Source organism: Orycteropus afer, unplaced genomic scaffold, assembly GCF_000298275.1.
Source record: "Orycteropus afer afer isolate SDZICR_OR568_19922 unplaced genomic scaffold, OryAfe1.0 scaffold00029, whole genome shotgun sequence".
Taxonomy (NCBI): domain Eukaryota; kingdom Metazoa; phylum Chordata; class Mammalia; order Tubulidentata; family Orycteropodidae; genus Orycteropus; species Orycteropus afer.
In genome coordinates, this window is record NW_006921616.1 from 16,462,137 (window position 1) to 16,485,564 (window position 23,428).

Sequence of the window (23,428 nt, forward strand, 5' to 3'; positions counted from 1 at the left end):
AAGGATATCATGCCTGGTAAAGTGGAGGGTCAATGAAAAAGGGGAAGTCCTTCAACGAGATGGGTTGACACAGAGGCTGCAACGATGTGCTCAGGTATAGCAAGGATTGTGAGGCTGGCACAGGACCATGAAGTGTTTCGTTCTGTTGTACACAGGGTTGCTATGAGTTGGAGATGACTCGATGGCACCTAACAACAGCAACAACAGTAATGCATACTAATTATACCCATTTAGTGATGGAAAATTATTCATTCCCCATAAACATTTATGTGTTAAGTTTCTTTTGGATTGAATGTTGACTATTTTATAGGTTTTTGGGACTTCATGTATGGCCTCAGAGACTCCGAGAGTCATAAATCAGAGGTGTTCAAACCTGCTTGCATCACCGAATTACCTGGGGAGCTCCTAAAAATACACATTCCTGGGCCTTTTGCTCTTAGAGATGGCATCCTAGGTAGTAGTTATTATTATTTTAAATTTTTTATTGTGATTTGGGTGAAAGTTTATAGAGCAAATTCAATTTTCATACAGCAGTTCATACACATTTTGTTTCATGATACTGATTTCAATTCCCCACAGTGTAACAGCTCTCTTCAGAATTCCTCCCTATAGTTACCTCTTCACTGCTTTTTTCCTATGTATTCCTGCCCCCTGAGCTATCTCCCTGTGCAAGTACTGCTCGTCTGTTGTCCCATGATTGATCGATCTAAGGAGTATATCTACTTGATGTAAATGTTCACCCTCTATGCCGGTAATGTTCACCCTCTTTGCCTGTCTACTGTTTGGCTAGAAGGCACAGGGGTGAGTTCAATTCCTGACCTGAAGGGTAACTAAGGGCCATAGTCTTGGGGGTCTCACCAGGCTCCATCAGACCAGTAAACCTGGTCTTTTTTATGATTTTGAGTTTTGTTCCACATTGTTCTCCCATTCTATCCAGGATCTCCTGCACTGATTCCTTTCCAAGGTGGTTGACAGTGGTAACTGGGCACCATCTAGTTCTAGTCTCATGGTCATATAGGCTGAGGTCTGCATGGTCCACTAGTCCCTTGGACTAATTGTTTCCATGCATCTTTGGTTTTCTTCATTCTTCTTTGCTCTGGATGAGGAGAGACCCATTGTTACATCTAGTTTGCTGCTTGTGAGCTTTGAAGACTCCAGTCATTACTCACCAAAGTAAGATGTAGAACAATGTTTGTGTAGCATGTTATGCTTGAGCTTGATGTCCCCTGCCACCATGGTCCCAAGCCCACAGGTCCAGCTACTCACTCCCTCAGAGGGGTTGGCTGTGGCTAAGAAGTTATCATAACTTTGTTCCTCATTACCTCTATTATATATATGGACATTCTTAGAGCACCTACAAATACGTATGTAGGAATATCGTCTGCCAACCTTATATATGGTCATGGGTATGCTCCCTTTTGCCTACATATACCTGATCATTCATCCTGTCTATCCATCTATTTACTGATTAATATTTATTATCACTGATAATGCAGTGTTGTATATGTAAAAGGGTTTCTCTTTGCCTAGGTGGTTGTTTTGTCTCCTGCCAGTCAGATTTCTGCACTTATGAATTAAATGATTTATTTAAAACTATATAAAGATAAGAAAGCTAGATAGCTGGGAAACACTATTTATAGAGTCATTTGAGATGAAAATGTCTTTGAAAGGTAAGCACATATATTGGGAGAAAGTTGAGAAAAGGAATGACAAGCCTTCCCAATACAAAGAGGGAAGGTACCTAGGGGCGTTTAGTAGTTGGTCCAAGTAATACTGCAATGATTAATTTATGATAATGCTTACCCTTATAGGCATGATAATGTTTAAGCACACGTTACAACCTCAGTGCCTATAGGGCCCAGACAGGTAATGTGAGTGTTGAGCCATGTTGCGAATCTTTGACCCCTCTCTTGGGCAGCCTTCGTTAATCAGTCTTGGGCTGTTGCCAAACCAAGTCCAATATTTCCAGATCTTTCAGTTTTTAGGAGAATCTGGAATCCTGGATTTTTATGTGAAGTCTCAAAATTTTAAAATGTTGTCTGAATTTTTCAAAACACTGAAAACTAAGCAAAACACATCTTTGGGTAAGACTCAGTCCATCTGTTACTGATCTGCAATCTTTGTTTTTCAAAACCAATCATGGTTTTTCAAGTATGGCCCATTGGTCTCAGCATTACCTGAAGCTTTATGGAAATGCGAACCTCAGGTCTTATCTCGGACTTGCTGAATCAGAATCTCTGTGCGTTTGAGGGTCAAGCCCAGTAATCTGTGTTTTAAGGAGTCTTCTGGGTCATTCTGATATGTGCTCAACTTGGAGAGCCACTGTTTCTGAGCACAGAAGTTTACACTGGAGTTTCTATCTGGAGATAGTAATAAATATAAAATTCATAGAATTTCCTAAAAATTCATCAATTATGTTTTTACATAAACATATATCTGTTGTATATTGTTTCAGATATGTCTGGCCTTTTCTTTATTTTTTGCCAGAAATAGAACAAACTGATTAAATTTGGGGTTTTGTTCCTTTTCTTTCTTTTGTTGTTGTTGTTAGTATATTGGAAATCAAAACCACAATTCTATGCCACATTTTGATTTCACTAGAACATATAGTAAGTGTACTGGTTGATTGAAAATAGATAAATATGTTGCTTGGTTTTCTGTAGCTTCAGTTTTAAGGTTCTTCTTTAAAAGTGTTAAATGTGATATAATTGAAAAATACGGGACATGTCCTGTTTATCAGATTTTTCAAAATTGAGTTGTTTGCTGGAATTAGAAATTCCATTTTTGATTATCATATTTTTTATATAAAAAAGACAGCCTGGTCTCCTAATAGCTGATCAAGTTGTTTATATTTTAATGCCCAGTATGCTAATACGTTCTTCCATTATTGGCATGTAGAAATGTTACTATCCTGGTCGATGTCTGTAAAGTTCTACCATTTGCATAACCTAACCTTAAACATATTTGTTCATTTAAAAGGGTCTTGCTAATCAAATTAATTATTAATGTTATACAGAAAGAATTTTCTTACATTTAAATATACACAAAAACTTTTCATTTATTATGAGAAAACTTCACTTAGGTCTTACATAATAAAATCCTTAAAGACGTATATTAGAGTGTTAAAAAAAGTTGAGAGAAATTAAGAAGTTTGGAATAATATGATTTAAAGAATAGTGAACTTAAAAAATGAATTAATTTCCTTGTGTTTATATATAATATTTATTAATGAAAACACACTTGTATTCACAGGGTAAACCAGACTTGAATACAACATTGCCAATTAGACAAACAGCATCAATTTTCAAACAACCAGTAACCAAAGTCACAAATCATCCTAATAATAAAGTGAAATCAGACCCACAACGAATGAATGAACAGCCACGCCAGGTAAGGATCTAATTGGTTTTCCAATCTTATTTTTCAGAAAAGTCTGGTACTTTTACCAGACTTAGTTCAAGTAAATTCTGGTTAAGATGGAATATATTTAAAGAGAACATTATTTTCTATGCTAGGCTATTATGTTATTACAGGATAATATAAAATGTAGAAAAAGTGTTTATAGACATTTAATGTTAACTGAAAACTAATTAATTTAACTTTATGGACTACATTTTTGTTCTTTTTGTGTAATAATATATATCAGACTTTGTTCTGCTCATTTTAATTTTTTAAAGATTACCTTTCCAAGGATAATATTTTGTGGAGGGATGAAGTATGCAGTTTGTATTGCTTAGTTTAACATTATTTTCTATTATTTATTTGGAAACTACTTTTGTTTTGATTTCTTATTTCATGAAATCTGTCCCTACCCTTTTGAAAAACGTAATTGAATAAAGTTTGTCAATACAGTATATTGTCCTGTGACTTCCATTTTTGTACAAATTAAATTTATTTTCTCTTCCTTTATTGCTTCAAGCTGTATCCACCAGATCTTTTCTTAGGCAAGAAAGAAAAAAAAAAATCTCAAGGCCTCCCTGCTGGTTAATTATGTCATATAGCCAGGGGAGGGAGACTTGACAAAACGCTTAAACTTTCCAAATAATCTTGCTTATTCACTCCCTAACTGTGTTCATAAAGTTTAGGTACTTGGTGAATTTTTAGTGGTAATTGGGATGAGGGAGTGGAGGGAGAAACATCTGTGCATTTTTTTCTCTCCTTTCTCTGCCTCCTCCCACCTAAGGATTAGAAACACTGATTTACCTACGACGATTACCTTTTGCTCTCATATTCCCCTTTTAGATACCTCACTCCACCTTTTCAGTTGAATTTTGTTTTTCACTAGTCCCTCAAGTGTCTCATCTCCAGACTTCATAAAAGGTTGGGCCAGTACTTTCAGACAGTTGCTCTAGAAGAAACTACATAAAGAAATTCAGTTCCCACATCCTCTGTAGTGTTTTTTCCTCTTCAGGTGAGCCAGGAAAACAGAAGATATTTGGAGCCACATTGGATCAGCATCTTGCTATAGATGTCTCAAGATTTGAAGTTCTAAACTTGCTTTACTGTTGGTCCCCAAGAGATTCAACAGGGGCCATGTAAGTGTATCACATCCAATATAAAAGATGCGTACCTGCATGTGCCTTTAGGTTCTTGTCACCACTTAGGTTTTCTTTGGGCCATTCAGCTTTCTGTATGAGGCTTTTACCTTCTGTTTTACTACTGTACCCAGTGTTAGTCACCAAACCCTAGGCAGTGTTAGAATATTCATTACAATAGGAAAGGAATTCTGTCATTCTGGACTTTGCCCGCCTTGATAAACCCTTTCCTTGGTTGTATTCTTTTTCATATACTATCTAAAGTCTTGAACATCTTGTCTTTTGGCTTTTTGGTGATTTAAAAATCATTCACTCACAAATATTTTTTAAATTAATTTTTATGTTTGAAAGTATGTAATTGGGTGAGATAGTTAGCTTGAAAAAGCCCCAAAGATAAAGGTGGAATGTAATTTTTAATAACACCATTCCATATTGGAAACTTGAGTTGTCCTATTTAACATATTTTATCCTCATCATTTCTTTGCCAAATTCTCAATACAGTCTATAAACTCAAACGTTTTGGTTAAAGACCCATTGAGTAGCAAAGTACAGGCCTTTTAAAAGTATTTTTTTTTTTATTTTCTAAGGAGCTCTGGTGGCTAGTGCCTAAGGCATTTGACTACTAACCAGAGAGTTGGTGGTTCAAATCCACCAGCTGCTCCGCGGAAGGAAGACGAGGCAGTTTACTTCCTGTAAAGATTTACCGCCTGGGAAACCCAATGGGGTTCGCTGTGAGTTGCAATCGACTCCATAGCAGTGAGGTGTTTTTTTTTTTTTTTTTTTAAATTTCTGCACCTATCTTAGTCACAAATTTTGAAAAAACTATAGTGTTTTATTTACTGGGTGTTTATCTAGCTATAAATATATTGGTAACCTGATAAATAGTTAAGCAACCAGACTAATTATCCTTATTTTTTGATATGTTCAAGAATAGTTTAAGTTTTCCTTCTTTTATTATGATTTGTGAGATTCTTCTCAACTGAGAAGAATGTTTCAAAAAACTAAGTCTCATTCCTTTGCACCCGCTCCAAAAAATAAATAAATGATTAATTAGGCCATTTTAGCCCAGTTCTTCTGGTGGTTTAATCTTCTTTTTAGCTTGTATGGACAGGGACTGTTAAAGTTATTTAACAGGTTACTTCTCAAAAGCTTGACCTGTTTGTCACTTTATTCTTAAGTCACCTGACAAGTTTTGCCAGACTTTAGTATACCTTTTCACTATACTAAGACATTGGTGTCTTTTCTACTTCTTTATCTTCAACACAAGAATCAAGGTGATGCTTGACTCCTTCCTCAGCAATAGGACTTCAAAATCTCCAAGTGTGCATTGGGCAAATATAGGAAAATGGAGACAATTTTTGTATTAAAGTTTTTAAAATCATGATCTGTCGTCCCAATTGTTCCAGTTTAGATTCAAGTTTTTAGTAAAGATGTCGACCTCAATTCTATTTTGACATACAGAACAGTTAATGAGCTATTAGGTAGTTGACAACGAAATATGTAGGCAAAAATGACTTTTCTGATTTTGCTACATTTTGCTTAGATTCACTGAATTAGATTGGAAATATAAGTTGTCAAATAAGATAGCCAAGATATAATTCTTTTTAAAGCATTGAATTTTGAGGCCTAGACCTAGGCCTAGGATCTTAATCTTAATCTAGGTGATACCTTGAATAGCTGTGATTAAATGAGAAGAAATCAAAGAAATGAATAATTCGGTCTCATGTAATGAATATCTTGTGCTTGGTCATTGTATGGCAATCGAATTTGAATTTTCTGAAATATACAAATTATGAATTTCTAATATACTAATTTCTTGGTAATGACTTAGCTTTTAAAGTACAAATTAGCATATGTGAAAGGGAGGGTCTTTAACAGAATTCGGCAATGATTTCTGCCTAAAATCTAAAGTATAAAGTACAGATGGGATTTGTAAAACCTTTTGGTTGTAGGGTAAGTAGCCAGTCATTTTTATACACTGTTAGCATGTTTGTTGTGTGCTTGTCTCTTCACTAGATTAAAACCCAAACCTGGAGTTGTATGGAGGGAACTCTACCATAAGACTATTGGCCCCAACAATAAGATCATCAACATGGCCCTTATCATCCAGATACACAAACCACACCCGACTGTTTTTAATCTAATTGAATTGGGGTTTTGGTCTTAAGGGTGGCTTTTTCTAGCTTACCTGTTCAGTGCATGAAGAACTCACATTTCTGTTTCTTTCTTAGTTCTTTGAAGCTGTCATCTTTGATACATTCTGGTCTCTTGATTGCTTTTTTCTCCTTTTTATCCTCAAAGTGAACAAGCTTCATCTTTGAGCTATTCCTTCTTCCTTTTAATTATTAGACGATAGGGTACTGATAGGCTTTTGGTGTCTTTGATAATCCTTCAGTATTACTTACATTTCCTATAAATATTTACTTTTTGCTGGGAGTAAATTTTTAAAGCTAGTGAAAAATGGGGTTTGGATATTTCATTTAATTTTAGATAGTTTTCCTTTTTGTTTTGCTAATTCTTCTTTCAAAAGATATGAATCTTTCCTTTACTTCATCCCAGAAGTCAACCTTTTAGAATAAATGTTTTAAAATATAGATGAAACTTTCCTAATGAAAGGTAAATTTTTATAACATGGGCATTTTGAAGACGTTGTGTGAAAGTTTGTAAAATATTTCAATATTCAGTTATTATAACCTTGGAAATCACTGTTCATTCCAGGCATTCTAGCAGCATTGACTTCCTTCTACTCTCTGAAGGTTATTTCTAGTACAGTCTCATTCCAATGTTTTTATGATTGAGGGGATACATTGATGCATGGAGTCCCATGGCGGGCTCTTTTCTCCAGCAGAGAAATCAGCTGCTTGGGCAGGGGATGGAAGGGAAGTCCAAGTAGTCTTGAGGTTTCTAGTTTGTTTGACTCTGTACATGACATGCTGTGTACTCCTGAAAAGCATTATTCTAATGATGTAGGAAGAGAATGTGCAAAGAAGTGTCAGATCAGACAAGTGCTTTCAGTGTTCAAGGAAGACAAGGTTACTATGGCTAGGAGGTTTAGGGACATATTTAGGAAAGATATGAGACCTATGCTAGACTTGGATGATTGACTGGAATTTAGAAAAGCAAATGAGAGGGAAAGGTCATTCTGATTATGGAAAGTAGTGTTAACAAGTTGTCATTTGGGAATGAGCAAGGAATGAGGAAACAAGTTGTTTGGAAATCAGGGTTTTTATGGGAAATAGTGGGAGTTGATGATGGTTTGTGACGTCAAGATTTCCTTAAATGTCAGTCTTTCAGAAGTTTTAAAATCTTATAATTTGCTTCATCTATAAGAAAAATTTGGGACAGACAAAACAAAGTTAATAATTTCTTCTTTCTTTTAGAGCTGTATTTTCTTTTTGCATTTTCTGTGTTTTCTTTCAATATATTTAATGCTAGAGCCCTGGTGATACAGTGTTTAAGCATTAGGGCTTCTAACAGAAAGTTCAGAGATTTGAACTCACCAGCCTCTCTGCACGGGGCTAAGGGGGGTGGAGGGCACATCTGGCGATCTGTTCCTGTAAAGATTTTAGCCCAGGAAACTCTGTGGGGCAGTTCTGCTCTGTCCTATCAACACACGTGATGATAACAACACTACCTTGTTGAATGTGTATTTTGAAACTATAATGATGATCAAAGTAATATATACCCTTTAAAATATTCCTATTACCACTATAGTGTACATATTTTATCCAAGTTTTATGTAATTTTTGTGCTATAATTTCTAATTGGACGTTGTTCCATCAACTGACTAGCATTTGATTTCTCTTTCCACACTGTTAAAGATTTAATTTCAGTTTTTTTGCTCTTATAGGTAGTACTACAATGAGAATCTTTAAGTAGATAAATTCCTTCCTATGTTTTCCTTGGGCTAGATTCCCAGAAATGTAATTTCTAGAAGCATTTATGATTTTTGATACATAATGTCAATTGATTTCCAGTTAATTAAAAGTCTGTCAACAAGCTATATGCATTCCAGTTTCAGCTACTTTCTATAGCATTGAATATTAGTAATTTTGGGGGGCAGGGGGTGATTCAATAGACAAAAAAAAGAAAAAATTTAAATTTACATTCAGTTGGATACTTGTGAAGTATTTGTATTTAATTTTGCAAATCAGAAATGCTTAGAAAATTTTAAACAAAAGAATAGCTTTTCTATTTATTACCTCTCAGCACTGAACTTGATCTAACCCCTTGTGGCCTAAAGCTAATTCCAATATCTGTGCTCCACTGACTTGCTCCTCTGTACCTTTTCAGAGACCTCACTCAATGGATCATATCAACTACCTGTTCAACCTCTCTCTCTAAACTGGCTTCTTCCTGAGAGCCTTGAAATATGTTCAAATCATCCCCGTGTTAAAAAACGCTTACTTTACTTCATATCCTTTATTAGTATTTGTTCTTTCTCTCTCTCTTTTCCCCCCTTTACAGTCAAACTTTCTGGAATTGTGTGTATTTACTATCTACTTTATATCCTACTCAACTTTCATCTCTCTGAAACATAGCTTTTGTTCCCACTGTGCCATTCAAACTGTTCTCATCTCAAGATCACTGATGATCTTTGTTAAATTGAATAGACAAATTTCAGTCCTTAAATTACTCAAACTCTTTCAGCATTAGGAGGCACTATGATTACCACACCTTCTGAAAAGCTCATGTGTTTTGCGATACTGTGCCCTCTTGGTTTTCTTCCTTTCTTGTTCATCTTTCTCTGTCTTTTAGAATGTTGGGGTTCCCCAGGGAGTAGTAAATCCTTTTCATTGTATAAAAACACTCTAGGAGTGATTCTATTCATTCTCACGGCTTCAGTTACCATCTGTATATGAATGATTCCCAAATCTGTCTTTATCCTGGACTTCGATTGTATCAAACCATCCACTAACATTCTTCCCTTGGGAGTCTCACCAGCACTTCTAATGCATCTAACTGAACTCTATCATCTTCTTCTCAAACCTGCCCTGTCTTCTATGGGCTCAGTGAAGGTACCACTGTCTACCTCATTGCCTAAATCAGAAGCCTAAGCATCATCTTTCACTCCCCATCTCTCACCCCAAACATCTAATCAGCCAACAAGTCCTATTGACTTTTCTCCTAAATGTTCATTTTTTCCATCCCTACACCAGGTAACTATCATTTTGTTTCATCTCTTTGCTTTATTTATTTTATTTAAAACATTTTTATTGTGATTTGGGTGAAAGTTTACAGAGCAAATTCATTTTCCTTACAGCGTTCACACACATTTTGTTTCATGACATTGACTGCATCTCCCCACAATGTACCAGCTCTCTTCCCACTTCCTCCCCATAGTTACATCTTCCCTGTGTTCTTCCTTCCCTTCTATGACTTCCAGCCCTTGAGCTGTGCGAACACTGCCTTTCTGTTCTCCCATGATTGATTGCTCCAAGAAGTGTATCTACCTGGTGTAAACATTTACCCTGTATGCCTGTCTATTGTTTGGCTGGAAGCCACAGGAGTGAGTTCAGTTCCAGACCTGAAAGGTAACTAGGGGCTTACCAGGCTTTTTCAGACCAGCCAACCTGGTCTTTCTTTTTTGTATGATTTTGAGTTTTGTCCCACATTGTTCTCCCCTTCCATCCGGATCTCCTGCTCTGTTCATCTCCCGGCTTTCTGTCTTACTTCCTTCAATTCATTCTTCATACTGCAGTAAGAAGCTCTCACTGATATGAAGATGGTGTTATGTGAATGAACATCCCTTAACGTTTCCTGTTAGTTTTCAGGGTAAAGTCAAAACACCTTAACATGGCTTACAATGCCCTTCGTGATTTGGATTTTACTTCCCTCTTTGGCCTTACTTGATTTTCTTCTTCCACACTCAACTCATGTGGACCATTTTTCAGCTTTTTGAATGTTCTAATCATTTTTTCTCCCCTACCCTAACCACTGATCATTTATTCATGATGTCCCCTTTCCCACCTTCACTTGTTTATTTCCTGTTGTTGTTGTTGTTGTTATGTGCCATTGAGTCAGACCCGACCCATAGTGACCCCTCCTTGGGTTTCCAAGGCAGTATCACTACAGAAGTAGATTGCCCCATCTTCCTTCCGAGGAGTGGCTGGTGGGTTTGAACCGTCAGCCTTCTGGTTAGCAGTCAAATGCCTTAGGCATACACTACCAGAGCTCCCGTTTATTTCCTACTCATCCTGAATTTAGATGTCACTTTATTCAGAAAACCTCTGATTCATCAGGTCTGGGTTTAGAGACCCTGCTAAGTGTTTCTTCTTCCTACTTTTCTGATGATAGCTGTGTTACAGTAATTCATTGCTTTATCCAGTGATTTAGAATCTCTATTATGGACAATGTTTATATGTGCTTACTGAATCAATTTGTTTATTCATTCAGCATTTGTTTACTGAGCCCTCAACCTGTGCCATACACTGTTCTAACAGTGAGGATATTGCAGTGAGATAAAACAAAGTCCCTGTCCTCATGAAACTTACCTTTCTTTCTAGTGGGATAGGGGGAGACAAACAAATACATATATAATGTATTCTTTTGTGATAAGTGCAATGAATATGAAAGAAGAATGAAAGAATGTATGTTCTTTAAAGTCAGAGAAGTATGGGGAGAATATTTTAGATGGAGGAGCTCTGGTGGTATAATGCCTAAATCATTGACTGCTAACCAGAAGGCTGGCAGTTCAAACCCACCAGTTCAGAAGGAAGACTGGGCAATCTACTTCCGTAGAGATACTGCCTCAGAAACACAAGGGAGGGGTCGCTATGAGTCAGAATCAACTCAAAGGCAGTGAGTTTTTTTTTGTTTGTTTGTTTATAGTATGGAGTATGAGGACTGACTTAAGGCTAAAAGACCATTCAGGAAACTCTTAGAGGAAGTTAGGATATTAAGTAATAAGGGCTTGTTTTATGTTTTATTGACAAAACTTATGGACTGATCAACTCTGCCTGTGAGAAAAGTTTTAGGTGATTAGGAGAATGATGTCTTTGACAGGAATATGGAAATACTTGTTTTGTTTTTTAAATAATAAGACATGAATTTGAGTATTAGGAAATTTATATTCTTAAAGCAATTGTGGGCTATCCAAGTAGTAAATGATGATGGGTTGGTCTCAGGAGAGAAAACTAGTTTGGAGAGATAGACTTGTCAGTGTTGGCTTAAGTAAGAGCTGCAGCTGAATGATTTGTGAATTTTTAAATAGTTACTGAATTTGTAGGGTATTAATTCATAGTAACCTCTGATCATCAAGTGTTTTCTTAGTTTGTTTAAAATAAGACAACTATCACGTAGGAGAATTTGTGAAATTTTTAAAAATACTTACCTTTATCAAATTAACATAGGAATACATATAAAAAGTAAAATAGTAGTAAAAGTCTTATATTTCAAGAAAGTCATCCCCTACTTCAACTTTGTTGTCTTCTAGTCCCGTTCCTAGAAGCATTTATTCTCAGTTCAGGTCATTTCCCTTTGTGATTACCTCCATATTTCTAAATAACATACTTACGCTATTTCCTTACTTGTTAATTTTTGATATTATTTCTTGACTTCTCACCAAGGTAGATGAGTACATAGTCCTTTCTGCTGTCATGCTCCCAACATAATTGTACCATAGTTTTGTTAAATAAGTTAAATAGTCAGAGGTTATATTGTTAATGATGGACAATATTCATGGATAGGGCAAATAATGTCCAGTCATCACTGCTTCTTTCTTTCATAATTCTTTGTTGTTTTAAATCTTAGTAATTGTATGCTTGAATTTCCTTATCCTTATCCTTATTTTTTTTCCTAATACTTTAACATGTCTACCAAATGCCCATCAATAATATCTAGGGAGCTCTGGTGGCATAGTGCCTAAGGCATCTGACTGCTAACCAGAAGGCTGGCGGTTCAAAACCACCAGCCACTCCCGGGAAGGAAGGTTGGGCAAGCTACTTCTGTAGTGATATCCTCTCGGAAACCCAAGGAGGGGTCGCTAAGGGTCAGACCTGACTCGAGGGCAGTGGCTTTGGTTTTAGATTATGCTGAAATCTATGGGATTTGTTCTTACGTTTTTTCTAGAGTCCTCTCTGCTTGTACTCCAGTCCAAATTACTTCTCTGGTCTTGCTATACAGCTATAGCTGTGGGGCTTCATTTCGTTGCTCTGTGTTGGAGTTTCTCTTAGGGATTCGTTTTTTCTTTCTTATCATACTTCCTCAATTTGTAGCACATTAAATAAGAATGAGAGGTAAATTTTTTTGAGAACTTGCACATTAGAAATAATGTTATTCCACCTAAACACAATCAGGCATGTCTAGATGTGGAATCCTTCGATTTAAAGTTGTTTTCTGTGGCGTTTTGAAGGCTTCACTTTATTGTCATCTAGCTTCAGTGCTGCTGAGTCAGTCTGATGCCTGCTGACTTGCTCTTCTTCTTCTTATGGACTTCCTTTTCTCTCTGAGAGTATGTAGTGTTTATTTTATTTTATTTTAATTTATACTGTTTTAAAATTTACTGAAAAATACCTTGTCTTTTTTTTTTTTCCCCCTTCTTTTTCCATTCAGGGCATTAGCACTCAGTAGATGATATAGGAAACTCCTGTGTTTTGGTTTAGGAAATTTTCTTGTGTTATATCTTTGATCATTCCCCCTTTTACTGCACCCTGTCCCCCAATTTTTGTCAGTTCTTGGACTCCCTGTTCTAAATTTTTGGTCTGTTTGTATATGTGAACCTGTTTCTGGACTCTGTGGTTTTCTCTTGGTCTGCTTGGCTGTCCTCTCCCAATACCACACTGTCTTAATGACTGTAGCTTTATAAAAAAAGTGTCACTTTTGTTTATCACTGTTTAGATTTGATATTATTTTGAGATTTGTTGCATTTCTGTTCATGAGTGAGATTGACCTGTATTTTTCTTTCCTTCTACTTACATTGTCTTGTTTTAGTATTAAGATTTGGTGACCTTGTAGAATGAATGGGAGGTGATCCCTCTTTTAATTTTCTGTGGATAAGTCTGTGTGAGATCAGTAATTTTCCTTAAATGGTTGGGAAAATTTCATCCTAATATTTGTTACAGAAATACTTTTAATTGCAGATTAAATTTATTTAATGGATATAGGGATGAATATTCATATTTTTAATGTTCTTTTATGCCAATTTTGATAACTTGTATTTTTCTAGGAATTTGGACCTTTCATAATTTTTAAATTTAATATAAGTTCATAAAATTTTCTTATAATATTGTTGTAGCATAGTGCCTAAGGCACCTGCTTGCAAGCCAGAAGGCTGGTGGTTTAAACCCACCAGCCACTCCTCAGAACCAAGGTTGGGCAATCTCCTTCCGTAGTGATACTGCCTCGGAAACCCAAGGAGGGGTCGTTATGAGTCGGGTCTAACTTGGTGGCACATAGCAACAACAACAACATATTATCTATTGTGATATTCTTTCTTCTGATGTGGGTAATGTCTAGAAGGACAGTGGGATGAGGTGTTGGGGAGGACTTTCCTAGCAAGTTTTGATCTCAGATACTTTTCCCATGGAAATTCAAACTCAATTTTATCATCAAATTTATTGATGAGATGATGTTTATCTCATAGAAGTTAGTTAATTTAAGAGATTATACTTTATCTTGAAACTTGTTGCTCTGAAGTAATCTTACTTTTAATAATATGGGGATCTTCCCTTTTTTCATATCTCTATTTCCTTGCTGTTTCTTTTTGTTTTCACTCTTCCGAGTCCCTTTGTTTTCAAATATTTTTTTGCATGTGATCTGAATGTTTTTTTTTTTTCCTTTTATAGATTAGTTTATCATTACATTTAGTGATATCACAGATATGTTTGCTCTGAAATCTATCATTGTATTTATATTCTTTTTTTTTTTTTTTGTTGTTGTTGCTGTCGTTGGCATTTTCTGGTATCTTAATTTTTGCGCAATGGAGGAGGTGCACCTGAGATGCTCCTTGGAAGCGAGGATGGCCAGACTTGTCTCACCTATTTTGGTCATGTTGTCAGAAGGGGCCATTCCTTGGAAAAGGATGTCATGCTTGGTAGGGTGGAGGGTTGACGAAAGAGGGGAAGGCCTTCAACGAGATGGATTGACATGGTGGCTGCAATGATGGGCTCAAGTATAGCAGGGATCGTGGAGCTGGTGTGGGATCAGGCAGTGTTTCGTTCTGCTGTGCATGGGGTTGCTATGAGTCAGAAAAGACTCGATGGCACCTAACAACAACAACAACAATTTTTGCTCTTGGTCTGGATTTCCATTCAAATTCATGCTTCTGGTAATTTGGAGGATTTATAACCTGATTTAATTCTGGTGTTTGCTTATTTTCATGTTTTAAGTAGTTCTGATGTAATCTATCTCTCGATTTATTAGTATTAAAAAGGGAATCATATCTATTAAAGTCCTGGTATAAAAAGTAAGGAATTAAATTGTTGCTCTGTTAGGTGCCGTTGAGTCAGCTCCAACTCACAGTGACCTTATGTATGACAGAACAAAACACTGTCTGATCCTGCACCATCCTCAAAATATTGTTGTGCTTGAGCCTGTTTCAGTCTGTTGTCAGTCCATTACGTTGAGGGTCTTCCCCTTCTTCATGGTGCCTCTACTTTAGCAAGACTGACACCCTTCTCCAGGGACTGATCCCTTCTGACAACATGACCAAAGTAGGTGAGACAAAATCTGGCCATTCTCACTTGTAAGAAGCATATTGACTGTACTTCTTCCAAGACAGATTTCTTCGTTCTCTGTTAGTCCATGATATTTTCAGTATTCTTTGCCAACACCACAATTCAAACCCATCAGTTCTTCTTTAGTCTTCTTTATTCGTTGTCCAGCTTTCACATGCATAGGAGGCTATTGTAAATACTGGCTTGAGTCAGACACACTTTAGTTTTCAAAGTGACATCTTTGCTCTTTAACACTTGAAAGAAGTTTGCAAAAGTGCAGCAGATTTGCTCAATATAACACATCCACTGATTTCTTGACTGCTGTTTCCAAGGGTGTTGATGTTGTTGTTGTTAGGTGCCGTTGAGTCGGACCTGACTCATAGCGACCCCTCCTTGAGTTTCTGAGGCAGTATCACTATGGAAGTAGATTGCCCTGTCTTCCTTCCGAGGAGTGGCTGGTGGGTTTGAACCACCAGCCTTCTGGTTAGCAGTCCAATGCCTTAGTCACTATGCTACCAGAGCTCCTAGGGCATTGATAGTAGATCCAAATAAAATGAAATCCCTGACAATGTCAATCTTCTCTCTGCTTATCATGATGTTGCTTATTAGTCCAGTTGAGAGGATATTTGTTTTCTTTGTGTTGAGATATGATCCATATTGAAGGCTGCAGTCTTTGATCTTCATCAGTAAATGCTTCAAGTCTTTGTCACTTTTAATAAGCAAGACTATGTTATCTGCATATCACAGGTTGTTAATGAGCTTTCCTTCAATCCTGATGCCATGTTCTTCTTCATATAGTCCAGCTTGTTCGGTTATTTGCTCAGGATACACAGGGAATAGTATGGTGAAAGGATACAACCCTGATACCCACCTTTTCTGATTTTAAGCCTATGTGTCCTCTTGTTCTGTTTGAAAAACTGCCTCTTAGTCTAATTACAGGCTTGTGGTGAATTGTTTGATGTGGCCCTTCTAGCCATTGTCTTCCGTTTTGTGAAGCATTGTAAATCCTATTACAATGCCTGTTGGGGTGGTGTGGTAGTTAAGGTGGGGGGGTTAACTTGACTGGGCAGCTGGTAGTAGTCATTCCCTATAATGACTGGCAATTGGCTCTGTGGTGGGATTTGCCTTGAGCAACTGAGCAGCTGTTGATTATTAAAGCCATCCACTTGGGTCATTTCTGTTGGAGCAACACAGGTGGGATATATCTTGAGTCCTGCCTTGCTGGAGGATGTAACTCAAATCACCACCTTTAGCTTCCTTGAGGGATGAATCTCCTGGGAAGGTTCGCCCTCCTCTTGCTCCGGTTCTGTGTTTTGGCTCATCCTCATGTCACTCCTGGATTTGGGACAGCAGCCGTCATCTGATCTGCTGATTGAGGTTCATCAAACCCCAACGATTGGGAAGATCCTTCAGACCCACTCACAGACTTGGGATTTGCCAGCCTGCCAGCCTCTACCACTACTACACGAGATGATCCCTTGGGTGTCTGTGAGTTCTGTGAGGCAGAACCCTAAGACAGAGGAGATTACTGGGAGGAGGAGGAGGAGGAGTTAATGTCTGAAATGATGGAGTGGCACGGTAGTTTGGACATTTGGGACATCTTTAGCCTCTGCCTCATGGGGAGCAGCCTTGTGCTGATTTTTCTGAGAGAGCTTGTTCAAACAAGGCTCCGTGTGAGCACCATTAAGTGTCCTGGAATCTCATTCTTCACAACGATATCCACAATTTGTTATGATCCACACAGCTGAATGCCTTTGCATGGTCAATAAAACACAGGTAAGCATCTTCAGGGTACTCTCTGTTTCAACTGAGATCCATTTTATATCAGCAGTGATACCTCTTATTCCACATCCTCTTCTGAATCCAGCATGAATTTCTACCAGTTCCCTGTCAGGGTACTGCTGCATTTTTTTTTTTCAGTTATCTTCAGCACAATTTCACCTGCATGTGATATTAATACTGTTGTTTGATAATTTCTGCATTCTGTTGAATCACTTTTTTTAGAGTAGGCACAAATATGGATCTCTTGCAATCTGTTGGCCAGGTAGCTGTCTTCCACATTTCTTGGCATAGACAGCTTTGTACCCTTTTGTTGAAATATCTCAGTTGGTGTTCTGTTAACCCCTGAAGCCTTGTTTTTCTGTGACTCTTGGACTTCTCGCTTCAGTACCATCACTGCTTGATCATATGTTGCTTCTTGAAATGGTTGAACATCGACCAATAATTTTGGATACAGTGACTCTGTGTATTCCTTCCTTCTGTTGATGCTTCCTGTTTTGTTCATTTTTTTCTTTGGCCACAGAATCCTTCAATATTGCAACTTGCTTGAATTTTTTCTTCAGTTCTTTCAGTTTGAGAAATGCCAAGTGTATTCTTCCCTTTTGGTTTTCTAACTTCAGGTTTTTACACATTTCATTATGACTATTTTGTCTTCTTGAGCTGCCCTTTGGAATCATCTGTTCAGCTATTTCACTTAATCATTTCTTCCTTTTGCTTTTGTTATTCTGTGTTCTTGAGTAAGCTTCAGAGTTTCTTCCGACATTATTTTGGTCTTTTCTTTCCCTCCTGTCTGTTTAATGACCTTTTGCTTTTTTCATGCATGATGTCTTGACATCATCCCACCACTTGTCTGGTTTCGGTCATTAGTAATCAGTGCTTCAAATCTATTCTTGAGATGGTCTCTAAATTCAAGTGGGATATACTGAAGGTTGTACTTTGGCTCTGATGGTCTTGTTTTAATTTTCTTCAGCTTTAACTTCAACTTATATATGAGCAATTGATGGGCTGTTCCACAGATGGCCCTTGGCCTTGTTCTGACAGATGATATTGATCTTCTCCATCATCTCTTTCCACAGATGTAGTTGAGTTGTTTCCTGTGTAGTACATCTGGCAAGGTCCACGTGTATAGTTGCTGTTTATGTTGTTGCAAAAAGGTATTTCCAATGACTAAGTTATTGGCCTTGTAAAATTATATCATGTGATCTCCCGCATCATTTCTGTTTCTGTCACTAAGGCCATATTTTCCAACTACTGATATGTCTTTGTTTTCAGTTTTCACATTCTAAACAACAGTAATTATCAGTGCATCATAATTGCATGTTGGATCCATTTTGGGGTGCAGAAATTGGTAAAAATCTTCAATTTCTTCATATTTAATATTAATGATTGGTGCATAAATTTGAATAATAGTTATATTAACTATATGTATATTATCCTATCACTGACAGCATTGTATTTTAGGATAGATTTTGAAGTCAAGAAGTAAGTTACAGTATTGAAATTCGTTTCAAGAAAGCTTTTCTGAAGAGCTTCTCTTCTGATGAGTAACTAATGACAGTTCTCTTAGAAATCATAATTTCTGCAACTGAAAAAAGCTTTGAAATACGTAATGCGTTTATTCAACATCTTATACTGATGCTTATGCTGCAGATGCTGTGTAAACAAAAAAAGCCAGACATTCTCCATGTCCTCATAAAACTTTCAGTCTTTTAAGGAAAACAAACACTAAACAAACACTGAACAAATGATTCTAAGCATACTGGAAAAGTGACACAGAAGTGGAAGGTAGCAAGGGGGCATGCCCCAGTCCCTGTGTGGGCTTTTGTATCAATAAGAATATTATTATAATAACTTTTTTCTGTGGGAATTGCACATGAAATAATTCTTAGGTCCAATGACTCAGTGCACTTATTCCATGATCATCTTAGGATAATCTTACATTTTCAGGTATTTGATAAGAACTGCATGCCCACTTTGTGCAAGTTACAGAGTATTCATGTCAAAATTTAGACAGAGAGCTAGAGCAGACGTTACTCTACTGGCATGCGGATCCAGCCTACTTTTACCTTTTGCTTCATCCTTCCTTCTCCTTCAACCAAAGTTGGTTTCTTTTGCTTTAACAACAGATCACGTTGTAGTTTGCACTGCCACACGAATCAAGTTTTTCCTTGATGAGCATAATAATTTTCTTGTCATTGTCTAGGCCCTTCTTCCCAGGCCATCCTGACAAAATACGGGGGTAGCTTATGTTTGACTTTTGATGTTTGTAAACCTTGATATTTAAGTTAGCTTGTTTTTGCCAACCGTAATTAACTAGATGTCATAGGGTTGATTTGAAATAAAGTGGTGATAAATTGAACAGTGAATTCATTATGGGGAAGAAGCATGGTGTAGCCTACATCTATGTAGCCCTAACCCAGTGTTTTACATATTTAGCTTTTCACAAATCAGTGAATATAAAGTACATGTTTCCTGGACTTTGCATTAGTCTTCAAATATGTGATAAGACCCTTTGCTCTTTGATTAGACTTGGGAAAGGCCTTAAGAAAGAGAATAAAATATTCATTGAATTTATGAAGTCCTAACATTAGAAAATATTCTGAGCAATTCAGTGAAAAACTTGTATTTTCAAAGAAATTTCACATATTTTATCAGTGTTTTGATAACCTTTTTTATATCGATATGGCAGTTACTAGTATATTTCTCTTTTACTAGTGAATATCTATTCAAAGCATTCGATGACTAGCATAAGATGGCAAATCTTCTGAGTGGCTGAGTGAGTCCTAAGAACTTAGCTCCCAAACCAGTGCTCTCTCTGTTACTGCATATTCCTTGTACTTATTCAAATTCATTCCACAAACATCTGAGGCCCAACTATGTTTCTAGCATCATGCTGTTGACAGGGATGATGGATTTTCAGACTAAAGGTCCTAAAATGGTGAGATTTTAAGGCTACTTTGGTTCTCTGGTTTTCCAAAATATTAACACTTTGGTCTTCATATACTTTAGGAGGTATAACATATCATCTATCGTATATATTTTAAATGTTTTTTTCACTAGAAAAATGGAAACATACTTATAATCTTATTTCTTTGACAGTTACTGCTAGAAGGTGTAACTTTTGGTTTAGCAGTAGAGAATACAACCACATGCAATGAACCATCATAAACAGCCAACTTTCATAAGTATTCTGGCTGTAGGTGAATGCAGCAGTTAAGTAGGGAAAAGGAGACTTGACTTAGCAATTGTATTTGGTGGTTATAAGGTTACAGTGACCTTGGGAAGATCATTGTTAATATAATGGTAGGGGCAATACTCAGATTAGAAGGAAAATAATGAATGGAAGGAGAGGAAATGAGAGAGCTTTTCTACTAGTGGAAGATGAAACATTGAGATTGTTTGGGACAGAAGCAATGTAGAGAAGGACATTTCTAAGGTTGTCAGTGTTTGAATGTATTCATCACTTCTGGAAAAGAAGCCCTGGAGAGGAAGTGGGGGTGGGAAGGGGATGTGAGAGAAGTTGAGCAAACTGACGGAGCAAGACAGAAGGAGGAGGAGAAGATGGGAGAAGAACACAGGTGCAGGGATAGTCTTCAAAAGGCAGCAGGACACTCTCTCCTCTGAGATAGGAGATCAGACCAAGGACGGGTCCCATGGTCCAGAGGAGTCTGAAGTGGAAGGGAGGATATTTAAAGAGCTTCAGGGCCCTTAAGCTCAAGCTCCTGTCTGTTCTAGTTAGCTGTAGACTCAGTTATTACTTCCTTTTCTCTTAGGGGCTAATATTCAGCTTTAAAATAAGCAATAAGAGTTTATATATATAGAAGCAGCTTTTATTTATTTATTTGTGATTTGGGTGAAAATTTACAGAGCAAATTGGTTTTCCATTCAACAATTCATGCACATTTTGTTTTGTGACATTCACTGCATTCCTCACAATGTAACAGCACTCTTCCCACTCTCTCCTGGTATTTACCATTCCCATTCATCATTCTTTCCTATCCCTTTCTGGTTTCTTAGCTTTATCCCTGGGCAAATGCTGGTATTTTGATCTCACATGGTTACTTATTCTAAGGAGTTTATACCTCCCTGGTGTTATTGTTCACGTTATAGGCCTGTCTGTTGTTTGGGTGAAAGTTGAACCATGTGGGTGAGTTCAGTTCCAGGCCTGAAGAGTGTCTAGGAGCCATAGTTTTGGGGGTTCCACCAGTCTTTATCAGACCAGTAAGCCTGGTCTTTTTTTATGATTCTGAGTTTTGTTCCACATTTTTCTCTCACTCTATCTGAGACTTCCTATTTGTGATTCCTTTCAAAGTGGTCAGCAGTGATAGCAGGGTATCATCTAGTTTTTCTGGTCTCAGGGTCATGGAGGCTGGGATTCACATGATTCATTATAGTTCTGTGGACTAATTGTTTCCTATATAGGAGTTTCAAATGAACTTTGCTTAGTTTTCATTATTGAAATGTCACTGTGTTCTATTGGAAATTATGATTTCAAATGGTAACAGAAGATGCATTTAAGATAATATAGGGGAAGGGAGGGAACACTGCTAGATAGGTAGAGACAAGTATTGACTTGGGTGAAGGGAAGGGCAATATACCAAATGGGAGTGATCAACACAGTGACATTGAGGAAGAGGAAGACATAGAGGGGTACATGGGAGGTGCAGACAACAAAGGTGAACCCTTTTGCATGTACAGTACTGTGTTGTCAGTGATGGCAAGCATTGATCTATGGCTGTATAGATGGGTGGACAGGCTGAATGATCAAGTACATCTAGGCAGGGGTTAGTGTGTCCTTGATCATGTACAGGGTTGGCAGGTGATGGTTCCACAAGTGTATTTCTATGGGCTGTAAGAATGTCCAGGTGTATAGTAGAGCTGACAAAGGACAAGGTTGTGGTGACTTCTTGGTCACAGCCAGCTACCTGGAGGGAGCAAGTAGTTGAGCCTATGGGCTTAGGACCATGGTTGCAGGGGACATCGAGCTCAAAAACATTGTTGTTTCTACATCCTACTTTGGTGAGTAGTGACTGAGATCTTAAAAGCTTGCAAGTGACCATCTGGATGCACTGATGGGTCTCTCCTTGTCCAGAAGAATGAAGAAAACCAAAGATGCATGGAAACAAATAGTCCAAGGGACAGGTAGACCATTCATTTCTCAGCCTATATGACCATGAGACCAGAAGAACTAGATGGTGCCTGGCTACCACTGTCAACCAATCAGAGGGGGATCGGTGCAGGAGATCCTGGATAGAGTGGGAGAACAATGTGGAACAGAACTCAAAATCATAAAAAAAAGACCAAGTTTGCTAGTCTGATAGAGCCTGATGAGACCACTGAGACTATGGCCCCTAGCTACCTATATAGGAATTGAACTCACTCCTGTGGCTTCCAGACAAATAATAGACAGGCATATGGGCTGAACACATCTATCTGTATCTACATCAGGTAGATACACTACTTGGAGTGATCAATCATTTGAGAACAGAAGGGCGATGTTTGCACAGGTAAACAGCTCAGGGGGTGGGAGTGCATGGTAGGAAAGATACAAGGAAGAGGTAACTACGGGGATTAAAAAAAAGTGTGCGTGTTTTTTTTTTTTTTTAAAGGATAATATATGAAGACTAAACTAAGTTTTAAGTTTTGTGTGGTTTAGTTTGATGAGATTTTCTCTGGGCTTTAGAATCAGCCAGGGCTTACTTAGAGCTATATCCTAAGACTATGGAAATTAACATCTTCAAGATGAACCGGTCTGTTCAGTTTTGTTGCTGTACCTGTACTTGAACACCTGAAGGCATTCTAAATAAAGTTGTGTGTTTCTCAGTAGCCAGTGACAGATTTGCATATATGTGTGATTCCTGATTCTATGGTAAATAACAGAACTCCTTCTAAAATCTGTACACATAGATGCTTTCCAATTTGTGGGTTATGCCACAAAAATTCAGGTTTCAACTGCTTGGAACTCTACATTTTCTGCTGGAAACAAAATTATAAATGGTACGGTCATCTCAGACCAACCATTAAAAGGGTTAATCTAAAGAGTATCTGAATTATTAAAATAAGTACTGTTAAAATGATGTTTCTATCAGGAAATGCTAATTTCAACTTCTAAGGGTAAGAAATGTTTCTCCCCACTTCCGCTTTTTTTTTTTTTAACCTACCAGTATAACTAGATCCCCCCTTTTTCCTTGTCGCCGCAATTGTCTGGTAGCAAAAAAGAAGCATCTATCTCTAAGCCACTTATGGTGATTCTTAAAAAGCTCAGGAATGAGCTGCTGGGATAGACACTCTTAAAGTTAATGAGAGAGAAGTTGGCTGCAGTGATGCTGTGTGCTACTAGAAGGGAGGGGGTCTCCTTTCTGTTTCTGCTACAGGGTCTGGGCCCCTGCCATCCTCTTTCTCTGGATCAGTGGTCCTCAACCAGAGATGCTCAGCCACACACCCTACAAGGTCCCTAGG

At 37.5% G+C, this 23,428-nt stretch overlaps 1 protein-coding gene across 1 annotated transcript in view; it reads left to right on the forward strand.

Moving 5' to 3' along the window:
• The window catches only part of MBD2 (methyl-CpG binding domain protein 2), a 73,990-nt gene that overhangs the window by 32,934 nt on the left and 17,628 nt on the right, over positions 1-23,428 (forward strand). The window contains exon 4 of the mRNA XM_007935559.2: positions 3,253-3,390. Within this exon, the coding sequence (XP_007933750.1) occupies positions 3,253-3,390 (138 nt within the window). The remainder of the gene's footprint in view (positions 1-3,252; positions 3,391-23,428) is intronic.